The sequence below is a fragment of the Triplophysa dalaica genome, chromosome 2, assembly GCF_015846415.1.
Source record: "Triplophysa dalaica isolate WHDGS20190420 chromosome 2, ASM1584641v1, whole genome shotgun sequence".
NCBI classification, from domain to species: domain Eukaryota; kingdom Metazoa; phylum Chordata; class Actinopteri; order Cypriniformes; family Nemacheilidae; genus Triplophysa; species Triplophysa dalaica.
Genome location: NC_079543.1, coordinates 18,913,072 through 18,928,934, shown reverse-complemented (window position 1 = coordinate 18,928,934; position 15,863 = coordinate 18,913,072). Strand labels below are relative to the sequence as shown.

Genomic DNA, 15,863 nt, shown 5'->3' with positions numbered 1-15,863 from the left:
CTACAATATAGCAAACGAGAAACTTAAGATCACTTTTATAATTGTGTGTTTCGTTGGGTTGTTTTTGATGTTGGAAAGGAAGTGAACTGCGATAGTATAGAAAAACCAGAATAAAGAATAAAAAATGAGTTGTTTGGGATGAACTATTCCTTTAATTCCAATTGAGAATCTGTTCCATGAGAACTGTATTAAAGCATGTCTGTGTGACTTACCGTAGGCAGTTTGTGTAGGTCCAGCAGTTCTCGAACGAGACCTCTCAGCATATTCTGACACTTCCACATTTCATTCAGTGCTCTGGAAGAATGAGACAAGACATTCTTTAGTGAGATTAAGTGCTGTTTATTCTGATAAAGTGAAACAACATCTAAGAGTTAGATGAGAACTACAGACTCTATATATCAGATAGAGCTTTTAAAACAGGACGCAGTCTATCAAGACTCACTTGACTGCATTGGTGTCCAGACAGGCGTAAAGATAGTACAGACACTTCATCTTCTCCTCAGTCTCCAGACTGTGAGGAACCATGTACTGTGCAAAGATCTTCTCTACCAGCAACCTAACATACACAATAAGAATGAATAATAAGAACCAGTGGTTTTAAAATTTACACATGCTACATTGACTTATATAAGAAACAATATAGCGCATCAAATCATTTCTTTGTATGTGTTTGTAGCTTGTACTTGTCATCTATGCTGTTCTGGTAATAGATGTGTAGGAGTTTGTCCTTGATCCAGCTGATTTTCAGGGCAGTCTCTTTCCCAGCCTCATGGTGAAGACAGTACTTCTTATACAGTTGCGCTAAACCCATCATTCCTTCCTTACGGACACGCCACTGAAAGAAATAACACAAAGCGTGAGGAGCGTTTTATCATTTTAGTATATAACATACTGTATCATTTTATTAGATTTTAGTTACATTTAACACGACAATTCCTTTGACACTCTGGACAATTCATTTTACATTAGACTCTAACTTAGAGCTGCACGATTCTGGACAGGCACGATAAGGTGACATTTGCAATTTAAGGTCTTAAGAAACATTTATCATTTGCCTGACATTGAAGTTACAGACTGCTTGAAGGGATCTTTGAAGAAAGACACAACTGATAAACATAAAACCGTAGTATCACCTGATAACAGTTTAAAATAACCTGAAGGCATGAAATAGTGGGCAACTTGATGAAAAGCTCTATAGTGTTTGTTTGAAAATGTTAAGTTTGTTTGTGAAGTTAATTCATACCTTTGATTATAATGCTTTCTCTGCTTCTGCGACAGAACCAGCACAGATTGAAGCGTTATGATTTTAGTGGGAGGTGTTATAGACACAAGAGAATCGTTGATTTCCCTTAATGAGATCGTGTGGGTGTTTGAATCGAGATTGCGATCTTTTAACAATTAATCGTGCAGCTCTACTCCAACTCTACATTCATGTAATTCTTTATCTGTCTCACCCTCTTGTCCAGCATCCTTTCCCTGACAAACCCCAGCAGCTGATCATTCACCAGGTTCAGGTCTCTCTTCCCCGCGTTAATGATGGTGACAATGACATCATGTCTGATAGCCTCCTCAGGGTCATGCGATCTCACTTTCAGAAAATCTGATGATGTCACACACAGCAAGATATGAGTTACAGAAGATCTACAGCAATAAACTGTGATCACATTTAACCCACACACATACCTGTAAGATCCTTGGCAAGGTCCGGGTGGTTCATCAGGCAGTGGCTAGCAAACTTCACACATTCAAGTCTCACAGGAACGTGGATGTCATTGAACCTGTCAAAAACAAAATAATGGTGATTTCAATAAGAAAAGTGCTCCTTCTGTCCAGTTTAACCTGCTTCAAGAGATTCTCACCTTCCCAGAAAACACTGCCAGAGTGGCCGATTCTGAGTGGCCAGTTCAGAGTCTTTTGCGCCAAAGAGTTTAGCCAATAGTTTGACTACGGCCAATCTCTCCTCTCCGTCATTACTCTACACACAATAAAAAAAAGTATAGTAAAGCTTTGAAGCAATATGAGTATAGGCTGAAGTACAGTCGTGGCAAAAGTATTGTCAGTAATATAAATGCTGAGTTTGCAAAGAAGCTTAAGCTGTTGTGGTGCTTATTCACATTGTTATTATGAGAGAGATTCTTATACATTTTAAATCATTCAAATGTCAATCCCATATAGAGGACATGTGGTCAATCCTCAAAAAGCGAGTTCACATGCAGAAGCCCACAATTTAGCACTAATAAGGCAAGAAATGTTCACCATCAGTATTTGGCCCGGAAGCTGATATTCAGCATGCCAGAGCGAATTGCAGAGGTTATGGAAAACAAGGCTCTACACTAAATATTGATTGAATTGGATTTTATGTTTTGCCAATAAACGCCTTTAAAACTTAAGACATGCTAATTTAAGACATGTGGCTAAATAATCTACAAATACAGACGCCGCAAATTTAGCAAAACACAAGATTTATATCACTGGCAATACTTTTGGCCACGACTGTACGTTTAAGCAACAAGTCTATTGTTTGTGCCAGTGCAAGAGTTTGGTCACCTTCAGTTTGAACTCCAGCTGTGGCATCACAGACACAAGAAGCAGAGGGTCAATGGCAAAGAGCTCCTGTATGAGGTCAAAGACGTGCTCAGAGAGATCACTCACAGAGGACTTCCCCATCACCAACACCTGATTAAAGAACTGCAACAAGAGAAAACAATCCATAAGTCTTTGTTTCTGAAATAAGCAGTATCAATGCTCAATAGTCAACAAGAACAAATACTTTTACTGTTGAAAGCTTATTCACACTGGTTCTCAAAACTCATTCTGAATAAAAGTGAATTGAGGAAGAACTTGCTTCTCTTTAGATTTACATTGTCCGTGAACTTGAAAGCATATTTTGGTCCATTTTTGACTATTAAAGGGGTCATATGACGCATGTTATTCTGTCTTTGGTGTGTTATAAGTTGCCCATACATGTATTAGACACGTAAAATTGCAAAAATTGAAGTGCCCGAAAAAAAGATGCATTCCATCTAAAAGCGAATGCTCACCCAGACCTGTCTGAAACGCTTCGTGTAACCTCAACCCCACAAATCTAAGTCAGTTCGTGGTATGATTTGACTAAGACCACACAAATGTACTCGCAGGTAAGGTGTGCGTACCTGTCACTACAATTGCTTTGGAACCTGATATTCCAAATATGGTAAGAGGCGTTACATTTCCGTCACATGCTTGCATTCGACCAATCACTATGCACTGGTTAACAGGCCAATCATAGCACAACATGCTTTTCAGAGCGATGAGCTATGTTCAAGAACATCCCGTTTCAGAGAGGCAGGGCAAAGAGGCACCATGCACCGCACTGTGAAACTACAGTGATTATTAACCTTAAATCATGTAAACACATAGCGTTACATATAAAACAAACGATAATATTCATTTTAGCCGTGTCATATGACCCCTTTAACAGTACATAATTGTAAGTGTTATAAGGGATAATTAAAGTAATACTTCATTTATGTTTTCTATACACATTTTGTGCTCTGGGGTGTGCATGTTACACTATATTAAGTTAAATATAATTGTCAAGCCATAAATACAATAAGCATAATTGAAATTTTGATAGTGAATCAGAAATTGGGAAATTATATATGACTCACTGAGGCAATGCAGGTTTCAATGGTCTGAACTGTTCTCTTCAGAAGGGTCCTGGCCAGGTCATATGCCTGCTTATTCAAGTTCTTTAGAATAACAAAGCAAAACCACAAAAAAATTTGAGATCTAAAATGGGACTGGGTAATAAGGAGTTATCATAAGGTTTTGTATAATTCAACAATTAAGTGTGTAATTGGCTACTTTGTGAGCAGGTATGAGATTAATGAGGATTGTATCCAGCAGCTCCTGCGTCACTCCATCTCCCTCCATGATGATGGAACTCATCAGGTCCAACATGTGCATCTGTACTTTCTGATTATGGCTGTTACTAAGAGAGGGGGAAAAAGAGGGAGACCGTTCAGTTACATAAACAAGAGAAATTCAAAACACCAAGTCTCTGAACCAGAAACAAACTCTAATGCTGGGTTCACACCAAACGCGAACAATCGAATTCTATGGTCTTTATTACTCGCAGGAAAAGTTTGCTATTTTTGCATGAGTTATGCAATCTTACAAATATTTTCAACCTTCGTGGAAGACGAGTTTGCGTCTTTGCATTGACTTTGTATGTAATTTACTCATGCAAAAAGCTTAATTCGCTTTTGGTTGAACCCAGTGTAAGATATGATGAAAATGATGGATAGGTCCAAGTACTCACTTGATGACAGAAAACAGAGTTTTAAAGAGCTGGATAAAGATCTCGTTACAGTCCTCCAATTCAAAGCAAATATTGTAGGACTTCACCCACGCCAAGTTCTACACAAATCAAAGTTCAAAATGTGAACAATTACAATCAGAACCAAGCTACTTAATAATGTTGCAAATTTAATTAAAATTTCTCACCTCCAGCAAGTAAAAGTATCTGTTGAACTGAGGGCTCTTGGTGTCCTCTAATCCCTTCAACTGTCGTGTAATGAAAAGGAAGATTTCCTAAAAAATAAAAATCGTGCAAGTTAATACAATTAGTATGTTGGTTTAAGTTCGAGGTGTAAAGACACCTTCGTAAAGTGTGCAAGATCTTCAGTTTTCAGTCATGAGCTGCTGGTGTCTTGAGTAGTTCATATAGTACCTTGAGCTTGTCGTGTGAGGTGTAGGGAGCCTCTGGTGCGTAGATCCTAAAAATGTCAGCGAGACAGCAGGCCACGAGTAACCGCACATCTTTGTTGGGATTTCGCAGGAAAAACTCAGAGGCCAAGTGAAGAGCCAGAGCCAAATACTGCTGCTTTTCCTCCTCTGAGTCTTGGTCCATGTCCATATATGTCTTCACCACCAGCTAATGTGACAGAAAGGAGACATTTATGATTTACAGTTTTTCCATATATAATAAAACAATTAATTGGTTTTCTATGCTTCCCTTAAACTTCAAACCTTTTGTGCAAAACTCTGCACACCAACAAAGACAAAACACATTTATAGTCAAAACATATTTTTTAGCTTATCAATGAAGTTGTTAGACCACTCAAAAATGTACAGTTTGTGTTCATCTTCAGCCGGGTGCATATTACAGTGCAACTTTTACATTGTTTTAGCTTGATAAAAAATCAACAACAACAACAGAAAAAGCTGCTGCTTTGAGTGATCGGATCATGAATGATGAACAGAAACAAATATTTTCACCTGTATACTGTGTGTGACCACTTTACATTTTGAGGGAAGGTTTGCAGATGTGGCGAAGACCAAAAAGAAAATATCCCATAATTAAAATAATTAAAAGATAAATCTCAAGGTGAACGTTATTTCAGTAAAGTTTCTACACTTGTACATACATCAAACATGTACAGACATCATGTTGTTGCAAAGATTTTTGACTACTAACCAGATCAAATGATCCCTTTCGTCCCCAGAAAATGTTTTGGAATGGTTTTAATTTTGAGATGCACCAACAGGGCTGTACTTTAACCTTTTTGCACAGGGCACCGGTACTACAGAGGTTTAAAGTTTTGTAGCACAGGCCAAACAGTCACCTCTTGCAGCCAGTAAAACAATCCAGTCAGGGTTGGCGCATCAGCAAATGCAGAAATATTAATGATCATAACATAAGGAAAGTGGAACACATATGCTTGTGTCAGCTTCATTTAATATTGGATATGAACGGTTTGATTAACAACCTACATTCTTTAGTATTTAAAATGTATTACATAGACCCTACACATAGGTTTTGGACCGCCTTCTGGGCCATTCTTAGTTTTAGACTAGTCGACAACACGTTTAAAAAACTTTAGTTTAAATGACTGTCAAGTTAGTCGTAGCACACATCCCTGCTGTACACCTTCTTCACTAAAACAGGCAGATGACATTTTTAAATAGCAGGACCCATTGTAAACCATGGAAATAATAGAGCTCTAGATAAATGGACTCAATGCAGTCGGAAAACGAGTTTCAATCACAAAATAGACTAAAACTAAGTAAAATAGGGGTGCGTAAGGGCAGGCCGGAATTACAGAATATTCCTTGACCGAGGAATGAAATGTCAACTGTAAGAGATTTTTCCATTCAGTGTATTCCACGGAAGGTAAATAAGTAGGCCTGATTAACACGGTGCTCTGCAAGTTGGGCGTCATGATAGAAAAAAATTGGAATAATTCTGTTGTTGTACATGCTGTCTATCTTCCTAAGGTAAACATATAATATAGATAGAAGATAAATCTAGATTAATAATAAATCTCATTATTATCAGAACTTTTGAATTTGATATCTTTGTTACATTTTCATATCTTTCCTACATTTTAACAATATGGTGAGCAATTAAATGAAATGTTACAAATAAATAAAGGGAATCAATCTAAGAAAAATGAGGTATAATATAAATAATTAAAATAGGATCTTGTTCCCATGTAATATATTGTTACCGTGAAATAAAACTATTCATTCCGTGAAATAGATTTTTGGTCATTCCGTGAAATAGATTTTTGGTCATTCCGCCCACCTCTATGGTGCATCATTGATTAACCTCAAACACAATCAAGCACAATGAGAAAGCATTATCGGGCGATAGTTTAAAAGGCTCATCTGAGGAAAATCTGACTAGATCCGTTCTTAAGTGCTACAATCGGGTGATCGGTGCATATACCAACTCAGAAAATGTGAAAAACAAGGACGCAGTAAGTTTGTTTTGGTGTGCCTATACCTGCAAGCATGCGGAAATCGAGCCGTTCAGAATTTGCCCCTGTTGTGACATAGAGGGAGGCTTAGTATAATGTTATCAGTCTGGGACAGTACAAGCTGGATCAGCTGCTTTTAAGTAATACTGCAAGGAATATTTATCAACAGTCTGAATTTGACTTAAACATACCATATATATTTATATAGGAAGATAACGTTAGCATATGATAGCGAAGGGAGCCAAGTAAGTACGGGCTAAAAAGAACTTTCGCAGCCAGTGTTAAACTTAATCTATATTTATGTTATTTGGCAAATGTGCACTTGGAGTTTAGCTGCATGTATGTTAATACATTTTGTAATGTAATATGTTTAGCTGTGGCAAGCTTGTTTTGCTAATGAACAAATCATTCGTCCTTTGGTTAAAAAGATCTGTCACAGCAAACAGAGCTCTCACATTGTGTGTATAACTTTGTAACTCAAATCCACGTAATTCCGCTGACATCTGTAGATGCGCATACCGTAGCTTTAATGCAAGCATGCACGCTACGCAAAACGTCGTTGATTTGAAACATTTAAAACGAAACAAAACGCGGGGGGGTTCAGATAATATTTAGCTAAATGATCGCCATGGCAGTCCTAGACGTGTGTTGTGTTGACACGCCAGACGGAAGGGGGGTGGGGTGTGCAGCAACTCATTATTTAAAGAGACATACACCAAAATGGGTTGCTGTGAGCATATCTGTGTTTGACAGTGCAAGAGGGGTTTGTTTACACAGCCATTGAGTTTTTTTATGCAAAACAATAAATCCTGATAAATCATACCAGCTTGTTGAAAGTGCTCATACGATGAGCCCTTTACAAACAGCAGATGATCAGGGCAGATACATCCCGTCAATCAAAAGTGGACAGAAAAACGGAATGGATTTGTGCTCCGTACATAGAAAATGTAAAGAAACATCATCAGTTTGATGTTTAATACTAATATTCATTATATAAATTAATAACATTCAGAAAGTTAAGAAATATTAATTTAATCTTCAGAATCGACAGATATCAATCGGAATAATCAGGTGTCGGTAGAGAAATGTAGTATCAGTGGCGCTTATGATCCAACAACAAATGATGTACTTGTTGCATCAAAGAGTGCAGAACAGTACTCTACTCTCAGCCAGTCTTGTCTCTTTGTTCCAAGGTTACCGCAGGATGCAGTTCATGCCCAGACCTGATGGCAGAGCTGAGAATGGGAAGCGGTGACCTGACAAGAGCTAGGAGGATAGAGCTGGATAAAGGACGCGACAACTTTGTTTTTCCTACAACATTTCAAATGCTATTAGATTGTTAATGATAATCTTAAATCCTTAATTTTTATATTTTTATTAAGCCTTGTTGTGCAAGCACTGTAGAGCTTGTGCAGAGGCAGCAGCTTTTGGCAGAGGGGAACTGGAATCCCCTGGTTGGGCCTGGGTTCCCCTGAGGTTTTTTTTCCTCGATGGGAGTTTTGGGTTCCTCACCAGCGTTTGCATATTGTTTTGCACTATCTGCCTGGCCGGGGGGGCTGCTTTAGAATTCATACTTGTATTCAATGTGTCTCATGTACAGCTGCTTTGTAAAAATTAAAATTGTAAAAAGCGCTATATAAATAAAGTTGAGTTGAGCTTATACTAGATGTACTTTCACAAGCATTACATGCGTCTAGCTCTAGGACCCAGGGCAAGCTGCTTTTGCCAACATTCTGTCTCTCACAGACAGTGTATGAGTGCACATGTGGTGTGGGGGAAGGGCAGCCAGTGCTCTGAGCTCAAGGGAAGCAGTCAAAACAGCACAGTGGAAAATCAGCAAACACAACAGCCAGTCAAGCACTCCAATTACCTCCAAAGCAACCCCAGACTCTCCCCCTGCCATCACACCATCTTTGCCCATTAAATTACAACATAATATACGACACAGAGCCAAAGGACAATCTGGAAATGTATGCAGTGCATTGTTTCCCCATTCATGAATTAGACTACAGGGGGCCACCATAGTATAATTTGTTCTGCCATAGTTTCAAAGCAATCCAAAATGTTTTTATACTTTTCATAACAACATATCATTATGTTGTCTGTTTCCTATATTGATTTATTCGTCGCGGCCTGACACACTCTCAACACTGGCCACCTTCAATTTTCATGATTCACATTCACATTTTTATTTTACTATTTAAAACAGTTTAATCCATTGAAGAGTGGCGAGCACTTAGCGCCACTCTCTCTTTCTCTCTTTCTTTCTCTCTCTCTCTCTCTCTCTCTCGTGTGGCGTGAAGCACCACGACAGCGCCTCTCTTGACAGTGAACGAATTAAAATGTGGCAGTGTTTTCAATATGAGTTCCTCTGTGTATTTGTATTTCCACGTAAACGTCATCAGTCACAGATGTTATTGCCAGAGAAGATGGCTGATTGAGTTTATATGATTTAAAGGGGATATTTCACCCCTTAAAAAAAAATCCCCATGTTTTACTCAGCCTCAAGGCATCCCAAACGAATATGAACATATGCAGTCTAGGGTTGTTCAAATTGACGATACTATCATGTATCGACGATACTCCGACATATCGGCGGAAGCTGATTCCTTAAGACGTTGGCTGTTAATATATGTTGCAAATTAATATTATACACACGCATTGCGCCTTCATGCATGAGAGTTTAGGGGTTCTCTCACGCCAGCGAGTTTATAATGTGCAGGGTTTGAGTTTTCTGCACACGAGAGCGCTTGTAATGCGCACGGCTCTGGCTTTTCCTCAAGCCATAGAGAATTTGTAATGTGCAGGATTTGAGTTTTCCGCACTCGAGAGAGCTTGTGACGCCCACTGCTCAAGCTCTTCCTTGCAGGAATTGCTTTATGCGTGTGGGTTTAAAACCAGCACACGAGTTGTTCCCGTTTGGCATACAAGTAATAACAATGGACTGCAAGTTCAAAGGTTGTGGTGGGAAGTAACAAGGTTGCCAACAGCATTGAAGTTACACTATGAACATGAGCTTTTTCTATGTTCAATTTTCGTAATATTATTGTTATTTTGTTACTAAATATATTTGTAAGAATAATTTAGGCAGAATGTATGTGTATTAAGTCAAAATCTGTGGTCGGTTAATAAAGATGTTGTCTGTTTTAAATTTAGTTTTCAGAGATGTGAGCTACACGCAACCACCAAATGTTCAGCGCTCATGTATCCCATACACAGCCTCATCTCAGCACCCGAAATAATACCAAAACACTTCAAAGCAGCCTCAATTATTCGCAAACGGTGTATAAATCCTTTAAAAAGTATATATGGGCCCATCAAATCACTAGGGATGGGCATTTAACCCAAAAATAATATTCGAAGATTGTGATGAGAACTATTCGAAGATTATTCGAAATTCTCACCCTTCCCCCACATGGACGCATTTACAGAATTACACACACATAAACGGAGAGAGAGAGACCATTTAAGCTTTAAATCCATGACGACACGCTGCTTTATTTATTATGGAATAGACAATCTTACATCAAGCTATACATTAAAATGACGTGCTGAAACATTAATATATTAACAACCGAATGACGGCACTTATTAACAGTACGTCGATCAGCATCAACCGCTCATAATGCTAGGACATATGAGCCTGTAAAATATGAGCATGCACATTTATACCAACTAAAAATCAGCAGTGTGATTGATCAAGGAAAATATAATAAAGCCATTCAGATTTTAGACCAGACTTAAAACGCATTAAAACATATTAACCGAATGACGGCATTTATTAACAATCCGGAACGATTTCATGAATAAATAGCTCAAAGTCTTCCATTTCTATTTTCATGAAAAAGTTTCTCCAGTCTGGCAGTGATCGTTTTTTCTAGACGGAACAGTAAACTCGGGCTTTACAAACTCCATAAGATTGTTAAAACCCTCTCCTTCGACAAAGCCGATCGGAAGCATATCCTTAGCAATCATCTTCATAATTAAAGCTGTTATTTGCTCCGCCCGTTTGGCATCCAAATTGGTTGGTCTGACCATAAAACAAGCAACTGATCGCTGACCTGTGGATGGACCTGCTGGGTGCTTCACCCTCAAATGATTGTGCATCGTAGTTGTTGATCCATGATAAGCCAGCTTTGCACTGCAGAGTTTGCACTGCAATTTATTCTCATTCTTTTTATTAAGGAACCCCCACACAGAACTCATTTTTGACACCGTCTCAATTTATCGTATCCGTTATGCCACGCGGGTCTACAGTGTGAGTAACTTCGTTAACAATTGTTGTGAGAAAATGTTTTCCTCTACTGTCGCTTGATCGACAGCCTTTAGGTTTAAGGTGTGTCGTTATTTGCAGCCCCCCCTTTGGTTACATGAACACGTTACGCATGAAAACACAGCGATTTTTTTAAGATCGCACTCTAAATTCGAAATTCTATAATAAAAAAACTAACAGAATATTCTAAATTCATGACTCATCCCTACAAATCACATGGGCTTAACATCACAGACAACCTCTGCAATTAATACAAATGACTAGAGGTCCCCAGGTAATACAAATCTCGTGCAAATAGTGTTCAGGGCACATCAAGCGATCTCTAACAAAGCAATAGTGATGCATAGTACAAAATTTTTTTACTCGCATAAGATAGCTGCGCCATTCCTATCAGAACCAATATTGAAGGCACAGCACTGCTTTGTAATGTTTAACTCTCCACAAATTCAGTGTCGACCTGTGCCTTGTTGACGAAGGAATCCTTCGAGAAATGAAACAAACAAACGCTCCATGTTTTAACCACATGAGTTGGAATGTCTTTAAAAATAAACTTCAACCCCACATTCCTAATATAGGAATCCGAAGGAAGGTTATGCAACACGCGAAGCAGTGGGCGGGACTAGAAAGTAGTCGTTGATATTTTTCTGTGGAGGTGGTGTTCAAACTAGGGGTCGACCGATATGCGTTTTTCAGGCCGATACCGATTATTTCCATGCAAATTAGACCGATAACCGATATTTTGAACCGATATATATATGGTGTAAAAACGTAAATTTATATAGAAATTAAGAATACATGCTCTGAAACATTTGAAACATGTTTAATTCTGACTGAGAAATCTTAATCATAACACTTATATTAATACTAACAAAAGAAAGAAGGGAGCACCCAGCAGAATTCTGTGAACATTTTGTAAACCACAAGCAACACAGTAAAAAACAACAAGCAACAAATGATTGAATGTAACAAATTATATTTATTTATGGAAAAAATATGTTCTGATGACTTTAACATTGCATACAATACTATTCAATTAATCATTTAGCTAATCATTGGATTAACTAGCACAATTTGAATTTATATAATAAGTGTAAATAATTGAATTGCCTTCATAGCTTTACTGTGTATGTTGTTGAAAAGACCGCAATATTTTCATGAAGCTATATAACATTAAAAGCATATTTTAGGCACACTTTAGTACATAAGCCTATTCCTTGATTGAATTGTCGGCAAGACAGGAATTTAATCACAGCCATGTGTGTCTCTGAACATTTATGTGTATAAATAAGTTGCGAAATATAACTCGATCTAACATTTGTCGCGAGCAGCTTGAGATTGCGGAGTCTATGTGTGTGTGTGTGTGTGTGCTCGCGTGCATGAGAGCGCTCTGACTGAAGACCGACGATTCAAATTCTTTATGCTATAAAATGTCTTGTATTTAATGAAATGGCGTCATTTTAAGTGACGTGCAAAACGCCAGCTCGATCAATTACAAGAAACGCTTGTGCAGTGTGCTGCTCGCTTGCAGAGCAAATCATTGTTATACTGAGGATGTGAATTATATCTACATGATAATAATGTGTAAATCCCGCGGAACCTGCAGGAAACCCGCAAATCTGCTCCGAAATTCAGGCACTTATTATATTGAAGTGTTTTGCATCTTCAGTGTAGTGGATTGAGATTTATTTCAACGTCTGATGCTGCTTTATCGCATAGAGCATGAACCCGAAGCAGCGCTTTCGGTGTGAGAGTGAAAAACACTTTATGTTCCGCAGCTTCCCGCGTTGATTGGCCGGACTCGTGACTTAGTCCCAACAAATCAGAGGGGCAGTGGGCGGGCATTACTCTAGGCAAACCCCTAGAGCGACGTGTTCCGACTGCTCTCACTAAATCCTTGGCTGCGTCAGAGCCAAAAAGCGCATTTCAAAATTAAATGACTTTATCGGCAAATCGGCTTTGAAAATGATCGATATCGATTATCGGCTAAATCCTTAATATCGACGCCGATAATCGGCCAATTCGATAATCGATCGACCACTAGTTCAAACTACCAATGTCGTCATAGATAGGTGCATTCCAGAACCTGCCATTTTTCCTTGACCAGCAGGGCTCTAGACTAACGTTTTGCACTGTTGCAAAACAGTGCCCTAACTTTTTTTCTTCAAAATTTCAGAGCGCATCGCATTTATTTGAAGCACAAATCTACAAGAAAGGTATCTTACTGAAAAAGTGCTGGTGCTTAAAGTTCTTCACTGAACTGAAATTTAAACTTAAAAGATCTTAAGATGAATGGACCAGGGCTTGACATAAGCTGGGAGGTTGATGGCTCCGTGTCAGAGCATTGCTTATGCAAGAGCATGCGCAGATGTCACTTTCACTTGGGTTGAGGGGAGGGAGAGAGAAACAAGATGTTTGTTTGTTCACTACATTTGGGTGATGAATGTTATAGAAACTGTGGATATAATGCTGGATTTGGAGATCGTTTGAAACTGATATATGGAGCCGTCCCAGCGCTAAAAGATTCCGGACATGCGTTGAGTGAAACTGATGTCTGTGTTTTGTTGACCATGGGTGCGCATGTGCTTTGGTTCAGCCTACCCCTCCCCCTAGCTGTATTGTAGCAAGTGTTGTCATAAGTCCTGGTACTTTGGGTCCAAATCGGTACCTAATAATTGTTGGAACCGCCGTCCCGGGTCAACCAGGTACTGATGCTCTGTCTGACAGGTTATCAGTTGGAAACTTTCTATAGACGCAATAAGACGTTATGAGCGGATAGGCGTGGCTCCGATCCACAAGATGGGGTTAACAGTACCTGTTTTATATTGGACTATCCAAAATCTATGGATATAAATTGGATAGATTAACTCTAGTTTAAATTAGGTTTTTTAAACCTAATAAAGAAAAATCTATCTGTTGCATTTATTATTTAAATATACAGTTACCTTAATGTTAGTAATCTTGTGTAAATGCAAAGAAACTGAGGTTTGTTTTAGTATTGGATATGCATGTTTGTTTCGTCAGTTGTTTTACTGAAGTTTATTCTATTTGTCTTATACAGCAGCAGTCTGAGGAGGATGTTCATCAGCATGAAAGACCCCAGTGAGCACACAACATTCATTACCAATTAACTTATACTTCATGTATACAAAATGGCATTGCTTCTCATAAATTTATATCAACAATCTGCTTTATTCATAAAATTATGTTTCAATTAGCATGTACAGGTGTTTTGCTTTGGTACCGAATTTGGTACAGAGTACCGTGGAATTCTACTGGTATTGGTACCACTACCGACTACTGAAATTTTGGTAATGTGACAACACTAATTGTAGCTCAACTCTGTGTTAAGCTTTTATTATGCACAAAACATTGGTTTATAATAACAGATCAGATGTCACCTTTTCTGATATAAAATGGCATTTGTAAATAACTGTTAATCACTGTACAGCCTTCCTTCTACACTGTTCTCAACGTCTGTTGTTGTCCTAGGAGGTAAACTGGCTTTTAACAAAGTTTGGTAATTTGCTCCTATTCTAATCAAAATATACAGATATATTTTCTATTTCCAATTGCATCTCATTCATTAGATCCTTTGTCAAACACTGTCTCTAGAGCAATACATTTTTTCCACTACAGCTACTGGGAAAGATAGTCAGCTTCTGCCTAAGACCCTGTCTACACCAGATGCAAGGGATACAACACAACAAACCCATTAAAAACAACGCAGTTGTGGTGTCAGCAATTACAAATTGTGTATTTTCAAACAGCTTAGAATACAACTTAGCCAATTAAAATCAAGGACCAGAACTGACCTTTGTATAATCAACAGTTTTTTGTTTAAAGGGGGGCTTAAACCATGCTTGTTGTTTAAATCATTTAATCATTTGTAAAAAAGAAATACTGAGCTTTGCAAACTTTTAGTACGAATAGCACCATTAATTACTAAACAATGTCAAAACTCCAAACACACAACACTTTCCCAAAACAACAATGAACAGTACATTGGGACTATAACACGCTTCTTTCGCAAGCCTAACATTACAATCAGAGCCATAATTTTTTTTTTTTAAACGGGGGAAATTCTCCTTTTACATGGGTCACACCTGGGGGGGGGACTTTTCACACGTATGAAAGGCCAGACGAGTACATTCTACATGCACAAGCTCAAGTTCAAAGCCTACTCCTGATGTAAAATGAGCAGCTCCCAGACATGTATCAAATTACTCAAATTATAAGAGCTAGACTCCTGCAAATTATTTAAATGATGCGCAATCCCTGTGATGCCATGCTGAAATTCAAGCCCTGACACTTCAAATCAAGGATTAGAGGGGAAAAAAGAGGGGATGAGCTGTGTTAGTAGTGTGTTGTAGTAGAGCTGCGCACATCATGATGTGAAATTATGATGATGAAAATAATTATAGCATAACAGTCATTTAAGACATTAATGAGAAAACAAGCCAACTATCGGCATGAAAAAAAAAAGGGTGATGTAGCTTTTGGGCTCATACCCAACAATGATCCGCTCTGTAGTGATCAACATTATGGACTAATGATCCTTGCAGGACATTTTGTTTAAAACTTACTTTTGCATAGTTGATCAAGCCTGAGACATAAGACAATAATAAGATAAAACATACAGATGTGAAACATACTGCTTGAGTTTCACTAACAAAGACAGATCTGGTCATCCACTAGTTTTTCAGTATATTCATTATCAAAGTTATTAAAGTAAAGACTTATCAAAACACAGTGGCCCAGCTTGACCAATCAGAATAGACTAAGCTTTACAGAAAAAGGGGCTTCATAGACAGAACTATACCAGTATTAGAACAGACTGGGAAGGC

General features: G+C 38.3%; 1 protein-coding gene across 4 annotated transcripts in view; it reads right to left on the bottom strand.

Moving 5' to 3' along the window:
* pds5a (PDS5 cohesin associated factor A) overlaps window positions 1–15,863 on the bottom strand; it is a 35,360-nt gene that overhangs the window by 9,205 nt on the left and 10,292 nt on the right. For all 4 annotated transcript variants that reach the window (XM_056764987.1, XM_056764971.1, XM_056764996.1 and 1 more), the window contains exons 3-14: window positions 4,715–4,918; window positions 4,489–4,575; window positions 4,304–4,401; window positions 3,847–3,973; window positions 3,651–3,731; window positions 2,548–2,688; window positions 1,860–1,975; window positions 1,684–1,778; window positions 1,455–1,600; window positions 684–835; window positions 443–556; window positions 213–294 (exon numbers count right to left, since the gene is read on the bottom strand). In XM_056764987.1, coding sequence (XP_056620965.1) covers window positions 213–294; window positions 443–556; window positions 684–835; window positions 1,455–1,600; window positions 1,684–1,778; window positions 1,860–1,975; window positions 2,548–2,688; window positions 3,651–3,731; window positions 3,847–3,973; window positions 4,304–4,401; window positions 4,489–4,575; window positions 4,715–4,918 — 1,443 coding nt within the window. The remainder of the gene's footprint in view (window positions 1–212; window positions 295–442; window positions 557–683; window positions 836–1,454; window positions 1,601–1,683; window positions 1,779–1,859; window positions 1,976–2,547; window positions 2,689–3,650; window positions 3,732–3,846; window positions 3,974–4,303; window positions 4,402–4,488; window positions 4,576–4,714; window positions 4,919–15,863) is intronic.